At 44.0% G+C, this 13926-nt stretch overlaps 3 protein-coding genes across 3 annotated transcripts; all 3 read right to left on the reverse strand.

The window, feature by feature from the left end:
* Positions 1-67: 67 nt before the first annotated feature.
* On the reverse strand, positions 68-805 carry LOC115672882 (non-specific lipid transfer protein GPI-anchored 30). The gene is made up of 2 exons (XM_030594869.2): positions 454-805; positions 68-359 (listed from the first exon to the last, which is right to left on the reverse strand). Exons 1-2 carry the CDS (start codon positions 776-778, stop codon positions 241-243), a joined length of 444 nt encoding a protein of 147 aa, XP_030450729.2. The 5' UTR covers positions 779-805; the 3' UTR covers positions 68-240.
* Positions 806-4711: 3906 nt separating this feature from the next.
* Positions 4712-5527, reverse strand: LOC115672881 (ethylene-responsive transcription factor LEP). Its single transcript, XM_030594868.2, has one exon. It carries the CDS (start codon positions 5525-5527, stop codon positions 4712-4714), a length of 816 nt encoding a protein of 271 aa, XP_030450728.2.
* A 6176-nt stretch (positions 5528-11703) lies between these two features.
* On the reverse strand, positions 11704-13047 carry LOC115672883 (40S ribosomal protein S27-2). Its single transcript, XM_030594870.2, has 4 exons — positions 12949-13047; positions 12445-12546; positions 12152-12180; positions 11704-12055 (listed from the first exon to the last, which is right to left on the reverse strand). The coding sequence occupies exons 1-4, from the start codon at positions 12949-12951 to the stop codon at positions 11929-11931; spliced, it is 261 nt and encodes an 86-aa protein (XP_030450730.1). The 5' UTR covers positions 12952-13047; the 3' UTR covers positions 11704-11928.
* Between the last annotated feature and the right edge of the window lie 879 nt (positions 13048-13926).

Genomic DNA, 13926 nt, shown 5'->3' on the forward strand with positions numbered 1-13926 from the left:
CTCAACAACACCATCCCTAACATGCAATTCTTTCAAATATCGAGCTTCGATTCGAAAGTAGCAGGGATTTATTCTCGATGGAAGCAGCGTTTATTGAGAACATTCATAGCCTGAGAAATCAAGACAGTTTCTTCAAGAAGAAAGCTTAAAGAATGGAATAAAATAAGAACAATAACCATGGTACAGTTTGTGACAAAGATCAGTCAGTCAGTCGAAGCATGATGAAGGAAACCGACTGTTCTAATCCCACAGAATCCGAGCAGTCACCAACAGAGCTACGACCGCCATCGGCGTCCTCAAAGACGAACCCGGAAAGAGACCGGCCGAATTTTCGTTCGACTCCCTGGAACTGGGAGAACCTGAAAGATAGAAGGCCAGAACTTCAGGCGTGTTACAAGTGTGAAATCGATAGGACTAACATCACGACTGGAGAATGAAAAATGTGATGCTGACCCGAGAGACAAGCGATGGGATTGACGTGCTGCCCGCACCGACCGGGCAGCTCCTGAGCCTCGGTCACGTTGATGCCGGCCTGCTCAGCCTGGTTGGCGCCCTGGTTGCTGATCAAGCCGCACAGGCATTTGGGGTCCGAGCTTATCACGGATTTCAGAGGGTCGCAGCAAGCGCTCGGCGGGTCGCGAGTCCCGTTGAGGTAGTTCAGGCAAGGAGCTAACCGGCTCAGGCAGGATGTGTCTTGCGCCTGCGCTTCTACCACTAACAACGCGGTGAGCAACAACACCGCCATCTCGAACGCTGCCCAGATGCCCCTTCTCTCCATGTTTTCAGCGCGCGAGTACCTTGAACTCCTCCTAAGAAACAGCTATATAAAAAAAATGTCCGAAGAGGGAGAGAGAGGTTGGTGATCAAACTCTTGGGGGGGAGTAGAGGCTGACTGGCATCATATAGTCGGTGGCAGGTTTGTGAAGGAGGAAAGGTGGTCACACAGTTATGGCCGTTGGACAGGTGAAGCTACTTCCATGGAAAAGAAATGCTTGTTTAGAAGGGAACTGCATAATCTCCAATGATTTTCTCAAATTAAAAAAATAACAACTATGTTGCCAAGATCACCGGAAAAGAAATACATAACTTAGCTTAATCTGTCTATCTCACCAAACGCTCTATTGCCTGGTTCTAATCGATTCTCTGATGTTCCCAAACAACTATTTTTTTCGATTCTTTATTGCCTCCATAGAGAGAGAGAGAGGCACAGTCTACAATTTGTCCAAAGGAACATTTTCCAATTTTCAGGAACTGAATATGGTAGATCAGAACCTTCTGGTATCGCTATTCTCGAATTGGACTGTAACTTAGGGATGATGACCCTTCACTTTTTCCCATTTAGTTTAACTGAAAAGCTTTCAGTTTTCTTCTTAGGTGAGCTTTTAGTTGGCTTCTTACCAGAAAGGCATTGGAACAAAAGCTTGGAGCCAAAGTAGCAGTTGGAGGAAACCCTCCAAGCCTCTAGTATTACATTTGAGGGTCTAACAAGCCGAAACCAGAACCGAGAGCGTAACATCAAAGTGAAGTCGGTATCGTATTAGGTGTTCAAAGGTCCTTAGAAGAAACTCAGAAGCCATCAGTTGCAAGCTATCCTCAATGTGGTTTATTAACCAAAATGCACTGTGATTACAATTATTACAGATGCCAAATTTTCGACTTTAACAATTCAAGAAATTGCAAATCTTGATTTTTAGCAGAGATTGATGTACAGGGGGGACACTAACAGCACAATCAGACACAGGGAACTAACTGAACACAGGCACACCACCGACTCGGCTTTTCCTGCGTGCAAGCACGACCTAAAATGCTATGCACAATCAAGACAATTGACCTTCGAGAAGGATTCTCAACTATTATGTCACTGCCGGTTCACTTCAGGGGAAGAGCAGGAAGGATGAGCCAAGTTTCGGCTAATCAAGAGCGCATCATACACCTACGGGTTATCTCTGCGCTGAGGAGGTGACCAGCTGAGGAAGCCTTGGTCACATCCAGAAACATCAGGAACATCTCGCTTGTCACGCCGCCATATGGAGAAGGAAGATAAGGTGAACTGTAAATAGAAAAATGGTTCGGTTATTCCATTAACTTTATTAATCGAATATTTCACAAACGAGTACCTCTGCAGGAAACAGATCAAGGAGGTCAGAAATCAATCCACCTTCCTGTCTGGACCAATTTCTGCAAAAACAAGATGGCAGAATATATTTTCTCAGACAAAGACTGGTAAGAGAACTTTCTGATTTGGCTTATTTTCGGACAGAAATACAATTTAAAATCCAAAGGACATAACCATTCTGCCCTATTCTGAAGCTGGTAGCTACAACGAACTCGCGAGTGCCCCAATCATAACCAGTGAAAGGTTTTATGTACACTTCAGTCATAAAATAGGCATGTTGTTTCTACTTGCAGATAGTACCTATCAACATCATCGATCATATGAGAAGCCCTAGGACGAAATGGATTCGGGCATATGACTGCTGCTGGTCCTGAGGCAGGCAAGTCAACGGGGCACAGCTCTGCGATGCTGGAATTCCAACATCCCAATAAATGACTCAGTCATGCCTGATCAACATTCGAGAGCATCTCCCTGAGTAACTAGCAAGGGAGTGCAGAAACAGTGAGGATAGCATTCACCGCGGAATAAATCGTGCCTCCTAGCAAATTATAACGAAAATGACAACATGAAGAAGCAGCCACAGAGACAAACCACACTTTATATGCAAAGTTAACACTCTGTAAATCAATCAAACCTCTGCATGCAACATCTCTTATATACGCGCACATAGATGCAAGCTTTTACTCTCTTTAATCTGCATACTATGCGATAAATCACATGACAGAGTCATGATATTATCCGTCAAGTCTATCAAAAATCAGTCGAAGTCGATTTTAGAAAAAGGCGAAAGCATGGAGAAAAAAGGTCGAGCAGATCAAGCGATCTTCCAGCAAAAGCTGGAGCAATTTAGGTTCGACTAGGAGTTCCATTTCCTTTGAGCAAAACAAGCACGCCCGTCGTGGCCAACAGGACGACATGCTCCTCCAGAAAAAGAGAGAGATTACCGCCGGATACTACAAAAGTTCCAGCTATTCAAAAAGTCCTTATTTCATCTTTCATAAGTATGAGCTTGGCATTGATCACCATGTTATTACACATTAAATTAGAAAGACATCTTGCAGAAACCATGCAGTCGAGGATTCGAACTAAAAGCCTAGAGCTTCATTTCATTGTTATGCTCCCTTCACTCCTTTATTTTCCTCCTTCACGGCATTGCGTTGACTTTGGCAACTAGGACAAGTCCATCTTTCGAGTGCAATCGAAAACGGGCTATCTACGGTGGGAGTCAACATCGTCAATCCGCAAAGACTCGCTCCTAAAAGTGAAAACTAACTAGCAACACAGGGAGAAACTTTCACGTAAAACAGACACCGCACAGCCTTAATATACTCAATATTGCGTTCAAACCAACCACCCCTTCCTCGCATCCAATGCAAACACGAATTGAACTGGACAAGAAAACACATGCACGAGCACAAAGTGGAAGAGGAACCGCTCACAGTTTACCAACGAAGAACAATGAACTAAAGGGCATGCTGTACCGATCAAACCTCGGAGAAATCGAGAAGGAACCTGTCACTGCTTTTGCTTCTTCGATTGGTTTGAGATTCGCCTGGAAGATGCAGGCTTTTATTATCTCTCGCATTGTGAGCAGATCGTAGGCGCCGCCTCTCTCTCTCTCTCTCTCTCTCTCTCTCTCTCTGTGGGAAGCGTCCGTTTCGGTTGAGAACGGCGGCGGCCGGCGTTTTGGCGGTCCGTGGGTCCCTCTCTGCATGGCTACGCCGGTTAGTACGGTCAGAACTGGACCGGACACCAACCACCATGTTTTTCGTTTGATCCCACATCGAATCGAATATGAAAGACACAAGAAATTAGATAGAAAATTTATGAGTCAACCTGCAATCTTTCTTTTCCGTGTATAACTGCTTTTTAAATTTTCAAGATATTATTTTTTCCAATATTAGAATATAAAGTTCGAAAAGTCTCCATTAATGCGTGGACAAAGTTGAAAAACAAAGCATTTTGCAGTAGGACAAAGTTGAAAATTTGTCCTGGGATTTACAAATCGACCCTCCTTACCAATCTTGAAGATTTCGAGCAGCCTTGAGTTATGACATTGAGAGAATTAAAAGGGGCAAAATCCAACTTGTCTTATTTGACACGGGTCGAACCGGTCGAACCATATTACCCAGGCCTCAATAATACCAATTTAACTTTCATGTCCCGAAAGGGAAAATCTCGGGCGCATAGACCGATGTAGAAATTCGCGGGTCGGTTCGGAGTCAGGTGTGTCAATGTCCTCTAGACACCGTCCTAAGATCGGCGACCTTCAATTACGAAAAGTTATGATCATAAGAAAGTGCCATCCATAAAATTAAAAATAAGGATCGAGCTCAAACTGCTCCAAGGTCGACAAGGACAAGGGGACTAATAACCAACAAAAGTCACCCCCCATAACATGCGTCTCACCAACCTCAACACATGCTATACAAAGCAACATGTCCCTCTTTGTCCCGCCCAGAAAAAACGAAACAAAACCCCAAAAAAAAAAACCATAACAAGGCCAGAAGAAAAAAAAATTGCCCAGACCCGAAATCCGAATGGACACGTCCACTGTACTCTTGGTTTTGAACTCGACTCAACTCGCTTCGTCGATCAGAAGAAGTAAGAGCCGCCCAAGTTGAAACTATCCGGGACGGAGTCCGAAACCGGCGGCATCCTGCTGAAGAGCGGGCTGTGCACGTACTCCTCCGTGGAGTCGAAGCCGAAGTATGGCCCGTGCCCTCCCGAGCTAAGCCCGCCGGATGCCCCGGCGGGGTCGTGGAAATCCGAGTAGCTGTTGCCAGGTTCACCCCAGGTCCCCTGATCCGCACTGCCGTAACCGTAGCTCGAGGTATCGGAAACCGAGGAGCCCGAGTAGCCCGAGAGGTCGGAAGGCAGGGGAGGGAGCTCCACATTGTCATAGTGGCATTGAGAGTAGGCTCCGCTGCTGCCGTAGGGGTTGGTGACGTCGGCTTGTTGGTTGTAGTACGCGGAAGCGGACCAGGCGTTCTCGGCATACCCGCCCGTCGAGTAGTGGCATTCGGTGGCCGCGCCCAGCTGCGGGGCCGGGGCGGGGCAGGGCGCCGAGTTGGCGAAGACGGGGGAGAAGTTCTGCTGCTGCTGTGCCTCGTCGGGGGAGAGGATGGAGGTCACGGAGGAGCCCGCGGGCATGTCGGAGTACACGAAGTTGGTGCGGGCCCCCGAGCCGCGCATCGACCGGGCGGCCCGGTCGTAGGCCAGGGCGGCCTCCTCGGCCGTGTCGAACGTGCCGAGCCAGTGCCGCTCCTTGGTGGAGGGGTCCCGTATCTCGGCCGCGTAACGCCCCCAGGGGCGACGCCGGACGCCCAGGAACCGCCCGCCGCCCGCGGCCGAGCTCTCCCCGGCCTGCGGCTGCTTCTTCTTGCCCTTGGAGGAGGATGGCGAGCTCATGACGATGGTTTGATGTTATGTGTTAGCGAGACAAGAGACCTGAGAACCGATGGAGACCGACAGTTATTTTCTTGGACCGTGGACTTGCTCTTCGGCGGTTGCATGTGTGGGGGGCTTTAAATAAGGGACGAGGCACTCTGGCGATTTACCCATTTTGCCCCTATGAATCTTCGAATTCCCCTTTATGTCCTTCGGCCTTTGCGGACCGGGCCTATCATGTATCATGGCCACAAGGTTCAACTACTTCAAATTTTTTTTTGTTTATTAAAAACCATCATTTCGCAATTGCATACAATCTCTTGAGTTTAGTGTCACATGAACCAATTGAAAAAGAAAGGGGGTGATTTGACTAAAAGTTTAGGGTGACTCCCTCTTAAAACTTAATATATGTCTAATCAGACTCTCTCGGTACATTTAGCACTATATCGATACATAACACAATCATCAAGTTATAAGTTATTTTTCCTAAGAAAAACGATATTTTCTCTTTTAATTTAGTTTCAAAGGGGATTGATTTTTTTTTAAAAAAAATTTCGATTCGAATTGGGAAAAATGGGGATGGAGAATCTAAGTCCCTCGTGATTGGCACCCATCAGAAGAGATAGGGACACCTCCTTATTTTTCTTTCTTAATTTGGATTTTGGAAACCCTAATGAGTTTTAAGGTGATGAAGATCTTGCAAAAGAAAGGTGCAACAGAAGTTGATCGGCATGATTGGGGTTAGCTTATAATCCCCACAATAAGCATGTTCTCTTAGATACTCTCTTGCTCAATCATTATTCCCCAATCAGGCTTTAACTTATTCGAATTATCTAATGATTTCTCCTCTTTCTCTGCCATTGCAATGCATCCTTTGAATGCCCTGAGCAGTCCAAACCTCCTTTCATGTGAGCTCTCAAATCATGGAAGGTGTGAACGAGGATCTAATCATGACCCAGATCTTAAACTAAGGCTCTTGATCGGAAATCAATACATCCCTCACTTTCAATGATCAGTTCCAGATGAAAAGGGAGCTCCTTTAACACCATCATTGTACCAATCAGGCCCAACTCCATCTCACCACATCCAAGAAGCTCTTCATCACATTGAGCAACTCATTGAGCGCATGACCGCACTGTACTTAGGTTTTAGATCCTGGTATTTTGTAATTGAACTGTTGATTGAGTCCATCATTAAGGGTGACCCATTGGTGGAAGTTAAACTAATTTGTCTAATTGCTAAAACTCTCTATTTTCAAGGGGAATCGAATCGAGAGATCGTGAGGGTCTATCATTAGGATGACATTGGTTATGATAGTCCCCACATGCCCTACACAAAAGAGATGCAGGAAGGAACTGTAGCATCACCAGAAAGAACTTTCTAATGATGAATTTAAACTTGTTTTAATCAATTCTTAGTCCTCTTTCGAGCCCACCGAGAGTATCCAAACTGCCCGTCAATCATTTTCTACACATAGGCAGTTGCAAAAAGAGGAGCGTGTTTATGAATAGTATATTGAACTTTGTATTTAATAAGGTTAATGAAATTTATAATAAAGATTTTCAAGAGGGTGCCATTTTATTTTCTAAAATTTATTTATCGTGTTATTTACTATAGTTTTAGGTGGGTCCTTGAGTAAATTATTGCTTAGCCATGTGCAACCGATTTTGGACAATCTATTTATCAATGATAAGTTCCACGGACTTCTCCCTTGTTTTGTACCCAAAGCTTCCAATTTTTTTTGGTTTATTTTAATAACTTTGGCGCTTTTGAATAAATAATTTAATTTTTTTTTTTGGAGTTTGAGACTTTCCTCTTTCTTTTATTTTTTTTCCTTTTTTGTCTTTTTGTCTATATTCATGTATGATGCGGAATGGCAGTTGTTCGAGTCAAGGAAGCCAGTGTTGGGAAGCATGTGAAAGAAACAAAGCATAGGCTTGCCTTTCTTGAAGAAAACAATGGCTAGCCACTACCACCTGATAAGACATTATCGGTAGCCAAAAATCAGAAATTAAGAGAGCTTTGACCGAATGTCGCTTTCTCTGTTGATTAGTGAAAATTAATGGAAAATTTTGATTTAATGTATAATGTGATCCCTGAATTTTTAGTTTGTTCAATGTATTTGTGCAATATGATCCAATTTAGTCCGCAAACTATATGAAAATGTTTAATGTTGACAACATTGAACATTTTAATATAATACAGAAGCTACGTTGAAAATATACCATATTGAACAAATTGAAAGTTTAGGGATAATATTACACATCGGGTTAAAATTCAAGAATTATTTGTGACATTACTCCAAAATCGATTAAACCAACCCGGTTGATGTGAATTAGATAAATCATAATATTGCTAGATATCATCGACATTCCACTCGGTAAACAATCAAGTTTCACCCGATCTTTATAGATCGGATCTAATTAAGGATTGCTCGGTTATCGGTGATCCAATTGATAAGAAGAATGAGATGGAAGGGTCCATGGAGAAAAAAGGGCATATTGAAATTTCCATGGTTTTCATATTATTTAGTATCTACCCATGTCTTGGAATTTTAAAAGGACTGAAATTACTTCTGGGGTCTAAAAAGTTGGGGAATAGAGTGTTGGAGTGGGTCTCTCTTGAAAGATCATCGTTCACTATAATTTATAGTTCCAAATAAATAAATGGAAGTTCTAAAGCAAAAACCATGTATTATATCATAACCACACCATGTGCGAGGCAAAAGAAACACTATAAAGGTGGGGAATTTTCGCGTCTCCAAGAGATGAATCGAGGAGGATGACATGTTACTTGGCCTTGGGATTTTGTGTCACCCTATGCCAATATATATATATATATAGGTCAAGAGCCTACCCGCATTTGAAAAATAGATAGTCACGTTGATTTCCACATTGGGGACGCCCAAATCGATGTGAAAGAGAGATGAAATGAAAGTTCCTTTTGGGATTTGGATGGAAGCAGGGGCGTGTGCGTTTATTGAGACACTTGTCTTCTTCGATGGTGCTGCTCTGCGATTGATCGTAGGCCATGGCTTTCTAGAAGTACATTTGAGTCAATTTGATTCTAAGGAAATTCCTTGCATGTGCAACAATGGTTCCTCAAAGACTAGCTATCAAATGAGAGAGAGAGAGAGAGAGGGGTTATACATGTTTAAAATTGATGTTTTTCAAGATCGTTGAGTCGACCGGACGAGCGACACGTGTGAACTCTTCGTTACATTTTCACATTAGCAATAAACCCATCAATTGTTGACTTCTTATATATTCCGTGAAAAGTTCAATTAGAGCAACTCCTTTCACTAGTAGCTACTCTTTTAAAATAAGCACATTGTGCCATGTGAAACTTTCAATTAGACCTGTTGCATCGACAGGAATTATGGGGAGCACAGCAAATGTACTTTACATCCTTCAATGTTCGAAGGGTCGTCGCATTTCCCTCGAAGTTTTACCGAGTTTCCACTAGCCAAACATGACAAGACTAAAAAGATCAAGAAATCACGATGTTCCAATTACACGACACGAACAAGTCCACAAAAGAAGAAGAAAAAGGCATCTACGGGGAGACAACATATCCTAAGAACACGAGGCTATGTTGTGGGGCTCATTCATTCGTGGTTTGAATTTTGCTTTGTCTCCATATGCATGCAAAGCGTGGTCCTCCATCTCCTGGTCTACTCAAAATGGAGAACGAGGGCAGTGCTATCCATTTGAATTTCCACTCAAGATTTGATATCAATATTAGGTTTAGGGTCGAGAATCTGTCGAAGAGGACCACGTTGGGTGGTGGGATTCTTGAACCCCTCCTGTTTCACGCCTAACACCGGCTCTTGTCTTGCTTGCACGAGCATGAATTCTTTAGCGTGAAAACTTACCGAGGGCATCTCCCGATCGTGTTAGAATCAAGAACATCCCATTCTCTGATCACGAGTTCGACACCCTTCTTTTCTTCCCTGGTCGAGAGAGCATGCGCGGAATAATAACCCACGGGCAGCACATCTACTGACGACATGACGCTGCTTGTCGAAGCGGACGTGCAATGAGTCGATCGGAGACCCGCTTCACGAGAACAAAGGCTAAGGTGTTCTTCCAAGATAAAATCCCAAGCACATGTTAATGCTCCGGGAATTAAGGTGGGACATTGATGTTGCTCTTCGTTGGTCCATGACCAAATATGGTCGTTTGACCAAAACTTCTTGTCTCCCCCATTTGTTTAATCTTTGTTGGTAATGGTAAATTGTCTCTCTCGAAGTGCGCAGTGCGAGACTGATGCAAACAAAGAAGATAGCGCCCTCTTTTTCTTCCAGATTTTCCTCGTACATGTCTAGGGCATGGACATGGACGACCAGCGGAAAAAAGGTGATTCCGATGCGATGGAAATGCTGGGTTAGTGGCATCAACGTTCTACCGAGCATCCACGCTCTGACAGCGACTTCAGTTTCGTTCACTACAATAATAAATAAATAATTGTGCTCTTGTCTTGGTTGGCCCTCTTGTTGAGTGGAATCTTATTGCACGGGTTATTGTTGACTTCCACAGAAGTAACAAAAACAGATAAACGTACAAATATCTTCATATAACATACGCTCTCTAATGAGCACTGCATTTCATTTTATGCTACAAAAAAAAAAATGAAACTATGCAAAGTTAATGCGGGTATCACGAATTCTCGATTATTAAGCGACCAATCATAACAAGGAAAAGAATTTACGGCACGACAGTGAAATCAAATATCACCTAAAAAGAGCTTCTATGGAGATTTAGACCGAAGATATGATGGAATCAACATTATCTTTAGAGAGGAGCCGCCAATCAAGACGACTTGGCAATCTGAAACGAAAGAAAAGGTCTCTCTATTTTATTTAGATATTCAGTTGAATTTAAATCAATAATTAATTACAGAAACAAATAGCAACAGCCAATTCATCCCGATGCGCGATTTTTACTTTTCAATAGATTTACATCTTTCATAGACGGAGAATTTTTTTAGCACCCCAATTAGACGTAATACTCCTCGAACATGGCCATACGAGCCTCTATTTGCAGAAGACCACTGCCAAGATGGTTCTAAAGCTCATGGATGTAGATGAGACAGTGACAGGCTTTAAGTCCTAATGAGTTCATACGAAATATACAGTGACTCGGATAAGCTTCAGCGAACTGCCATCCACCTCTCATCGGAAAAACCATCGCCAGGGCCACCAACTTAAAGCTCAATGCTCTCTTTTGCCATTTCATTGTTCAACCCTAGTCTTCGGCGGGGCTTACACTTTTCCGACCCATGCGGCCACGCCCATGGTCCTAGGCCTCGTGGCCATTTGGATTTATTCAAGTGCATCAGCAGCATAGGCCAAGTTTACAGCCTCGTAGCCTTCGTGGATCCATGATCCGCCGTAATCTACGTTACCCAACATCTTCTAAGGACCTTTCTATGTGGTTTCACGTAAATAGCTACATAGTATAATCCTAACATATGCTTGGTGAAAAAGCACAGAACAGAGTATCTCAAAAGTAGCAGAATTCATGGCACACGGATTAAAAAATGACCCAGCTGATCAAATGGGCACCAGCACATTTCCACACTTGTGGTTGAACGCTTTCAGATGATACATAACACCGCAACTCTCTGATTGGAACATTTCGAACAGAAGCGAAAAAGCGAAAGTTTAACCATGAATTCAGGAGACAAACTCTCATAATCGTCTTTGGATGCTTTACATTCAAGTGCCTGATCGTGAGATGCTGACCTCAGAAAATTAAACACGAACCCAGGAAACAAACCCTCATCTACGTCTTTGAACGTGCTTTAAACATGCGCCTCACTATGATACTCGCTAACCTCACTGCATCCTTCTCACCCCAAAAGGGGGGTCACTGATACAACACTTGGGACTCCAGCACTCAAGAGTTGCGACCTGACAAACTAACCTCAAACAGAGTTCGCACAAATTAAACTAACACACTAGCACGACTTGATAACCGAACAAAAGCAAGGAAGCTCATGAGTGCATGAAATGCAAGGTAAAATTGTTGTGGGTAAGGTTTCAAGCCATGCAAACAATCCAAGAATTGAAGGGGGTAAATAATGATATATGAGGAAAGAAACTAAAACTGGGGAAACAACTTATAGCCAAACAAAGCAAATGCAACCCTGCATTACCAAAAGATCCGAGCTAGACAACTTCCAACTTAAAGTCGTGCACAAGAAAACTGTGAATTCACTGACTGGAACACAGTATATAAGAACAATCCATCATCCATAACGAAACATATGCAGCACAGGGCAATGTCATTGAGGACTGGCAGATCCCCCCAAAAATGAAACTTCAACAGAAAATGTAGAACTTTAAATTTTCCCCTAAAACTAAATTTCACAGCTCTTCAACCCACAGTAGGCAATGGAAAATTGGATCTGATCATTTCTCAATCACCCTTCCTCCTAAAAGAGCAACCCTCGGTGAGTCTAGCGCGCCCTCCGGTCGGTTGGCACAAAACTGTCTGGCAGTTACCGCAAACCACCACGGTTTGAGAGTGGCTGAAAACGGTTGTTCTGCATTTAATCACACCGTGACACACATAATTAGCATCGACTCGCCACATAAAGAAACAAACTTCAAAAATCAAAATTGCAATGGATAATACTCACATGTTGAAGCATCCTTGGCACTTCACATCCTATAACCCGGAAATAAACCATTAATTAGACAAATTACTCCATGTTTCCAAAGATATCAGATCGGTAAAACAGAGGGGACTACAGATAATCAGATTGCCGATGCATATAATTCTTAGAGAATAATAAGAACTTCCATATCGGCAGCACAGTCGTTCTTCGAATTGTCAAATAACAAGTCACAACAATCATGGTTAAACAGTAATACAAGAAAAAAAAACTACAAAAAAGTAGTGCAGGTTACATTCATCGACACAGGCACATACCATGAAGAAGGAATTGGGCGACTGCACGAGACGCTTGAGCTTGTGCTTCCTCTTCTCAAGCTCCGCAGGCGGATTCAGTAAATCGATATCGTTCTGGAGAACCTTATTTCACACGGCCGAAACGAAAGAAACTAAAAGTCAGCACGAACTCCAGCATCGAGATCAGGCTCAACACGCAAGTAAAGCTCCAGCCCCGTCTCAAGGCCAAAGCGATGAAGACCGACAGCACTCGATTTCCATTTACGCCCGCTCATCGATCAAACGAACGGAAAAACAGAACGCAAAAACCCTACTTGCTTCAACCCACGACCTATGGAAACCCGAAACACAGTACCGCGAGCTTTTTCGCGCAGCTTAATGCCCGCCCCAACACACGCGTCGCAGTTATTACCAAAACACGAGACGACAGCATAGAAACGAGGGAACAACAGCGAAGGCGAAGATCGAATCGTGAACGAGATGGGGGGAAGACACGCAAACTGAAGCGAAGGGTCGGAGATTTACCATCTTGAAATAAGCTCGTCGGAGTTGGAGGAGGAGGAGGCGGCTGCGGCGGGGCGGCTGCGGCGGGGCGGAAACAGTTAGGAAAACCCTAGCAGTGCTGTCGCGGCGGAGCAAAGAGGGCAAGAGAAGGATGAAGAGGCGTGCTTATATAGAAAGAGGGGCGTGCGTTCTGGGCCGTTAGATCGGTACAGCGTGTGATCGGGACCCCAAAATGAGATATTTCACCAAACCGCCTTCGGAGCCGCCCGAATCACTGGGAGGCTCTATGGGCCGGGTTTTGGGCCGGGCCTCGCGAGAAATGGAGCCCACTTTGATAAGCCCGAGACGCGAGGCTCGATGGGCCCAATTTTCGGTGAAGCCTCGGGAACTTTCTTGGCCCACAGGATCGGCCAAGGCTTCGCCATATTAGTGAGGAAAAATTCCAATTAAAAGCTTGAAGTGAACTTTATCTTAAGTGGCCATATCAGTCTTAAGGAAATGTCTCACTTCGCCGCCTAAGGGCATTTTTGTCCTTTACTTTTTTGAATTTTTTTTTTCTATTTTTCCCTTTTTTCCTTATTCTTTTCTTTTTTTCTTTTTCCTTCTTCCCTCCACTGGCCATCGCCAAGCCTTGTCGATAGCCGGCGGAGGTCGCCCAACGTCGGCGAGGGCAACCCTCGCTTGGCCTCATCGGCGCAACCCTTATCGGATCTGGCGAGGAACGCTCGTGCTTGACGTTGGCAAGGGTTGCCCTCGCTAGGACCTAGCAAGGAACGCCCTCACTCGACGCCGATGAAAGCAACCCTCGCCTAAGGGCGACGATGGCCAGGAGAGAGAAGACGAAAAAAGAAAAATATATAGAGAAGGAAAGAAAAGTAACAAAAAAATTTTAAAAAACAGACTTAGAATTTTTTTTTGACTAAAATACCCATTGCCGAAATAGTTACATGTTGGCCACCTGGCTCCTTATTTGATTCGATTTGGTCATTTCATGCATTA

The sequence above is a fragment of the Syzygium oleosum genome, unplaced genomic scaffold (genome assembly GCF_021117445.2).
Source record: "Syzygium oleosum isolate NSW1041296 unplaced genomic scaffold, Sole_v2.1 Sole_v2.08, whole genome shotgun sequence".
Taxonomy (NCBI): domain Eukaryota; kingdom Viridiplantae; phylum Streptophyta; class Magnoliopsida; order Myrtales; family Myrtaceae; genus Syzygium; species Syzygium oleosum.

Bases quoted from the DNA above. Each gene is read 5' to 3' on its own strand.
- LOC115672883 (XM_030594870.2), bottom strand. The intron at 12,181-12,444 runs GTATGTGCCTGT...TCCGGGTTATAG, and splicing joins CGCCCAATTCCTTCTTCATG to GATGTGAAGTGCCAAGGATG. The intron at 12,056-12,151 runs GTGAGTATTATC...GATTAAATGCAG, and splicing joins TGCCAAGGATGCTTCAACAT to AACAACCGTTTTCAGCCACT.
- LOC115672881 (XM_030594868.2), bottom strand. From the start codon at position 5,527: ATGAGCTCGCCATCCTCCTCCAAGGGCAAGAAGAAGCAGCCGCAGGCC.
- LOC115672882 (XM_030594869.2), bottom strand. From the start codon at position 778: ATGGAGAGAAGGGGCATCTGGGCAGCGTTCGAGATGGCGGTGTTGTTG. The intron at 360-453 runs GTCAGCATCACA...TCTATCTTTCAG, and splicing joins TCCCATCGCTTGTCTCTCGG to GTTCTCCCAGTTCCAGGGAG.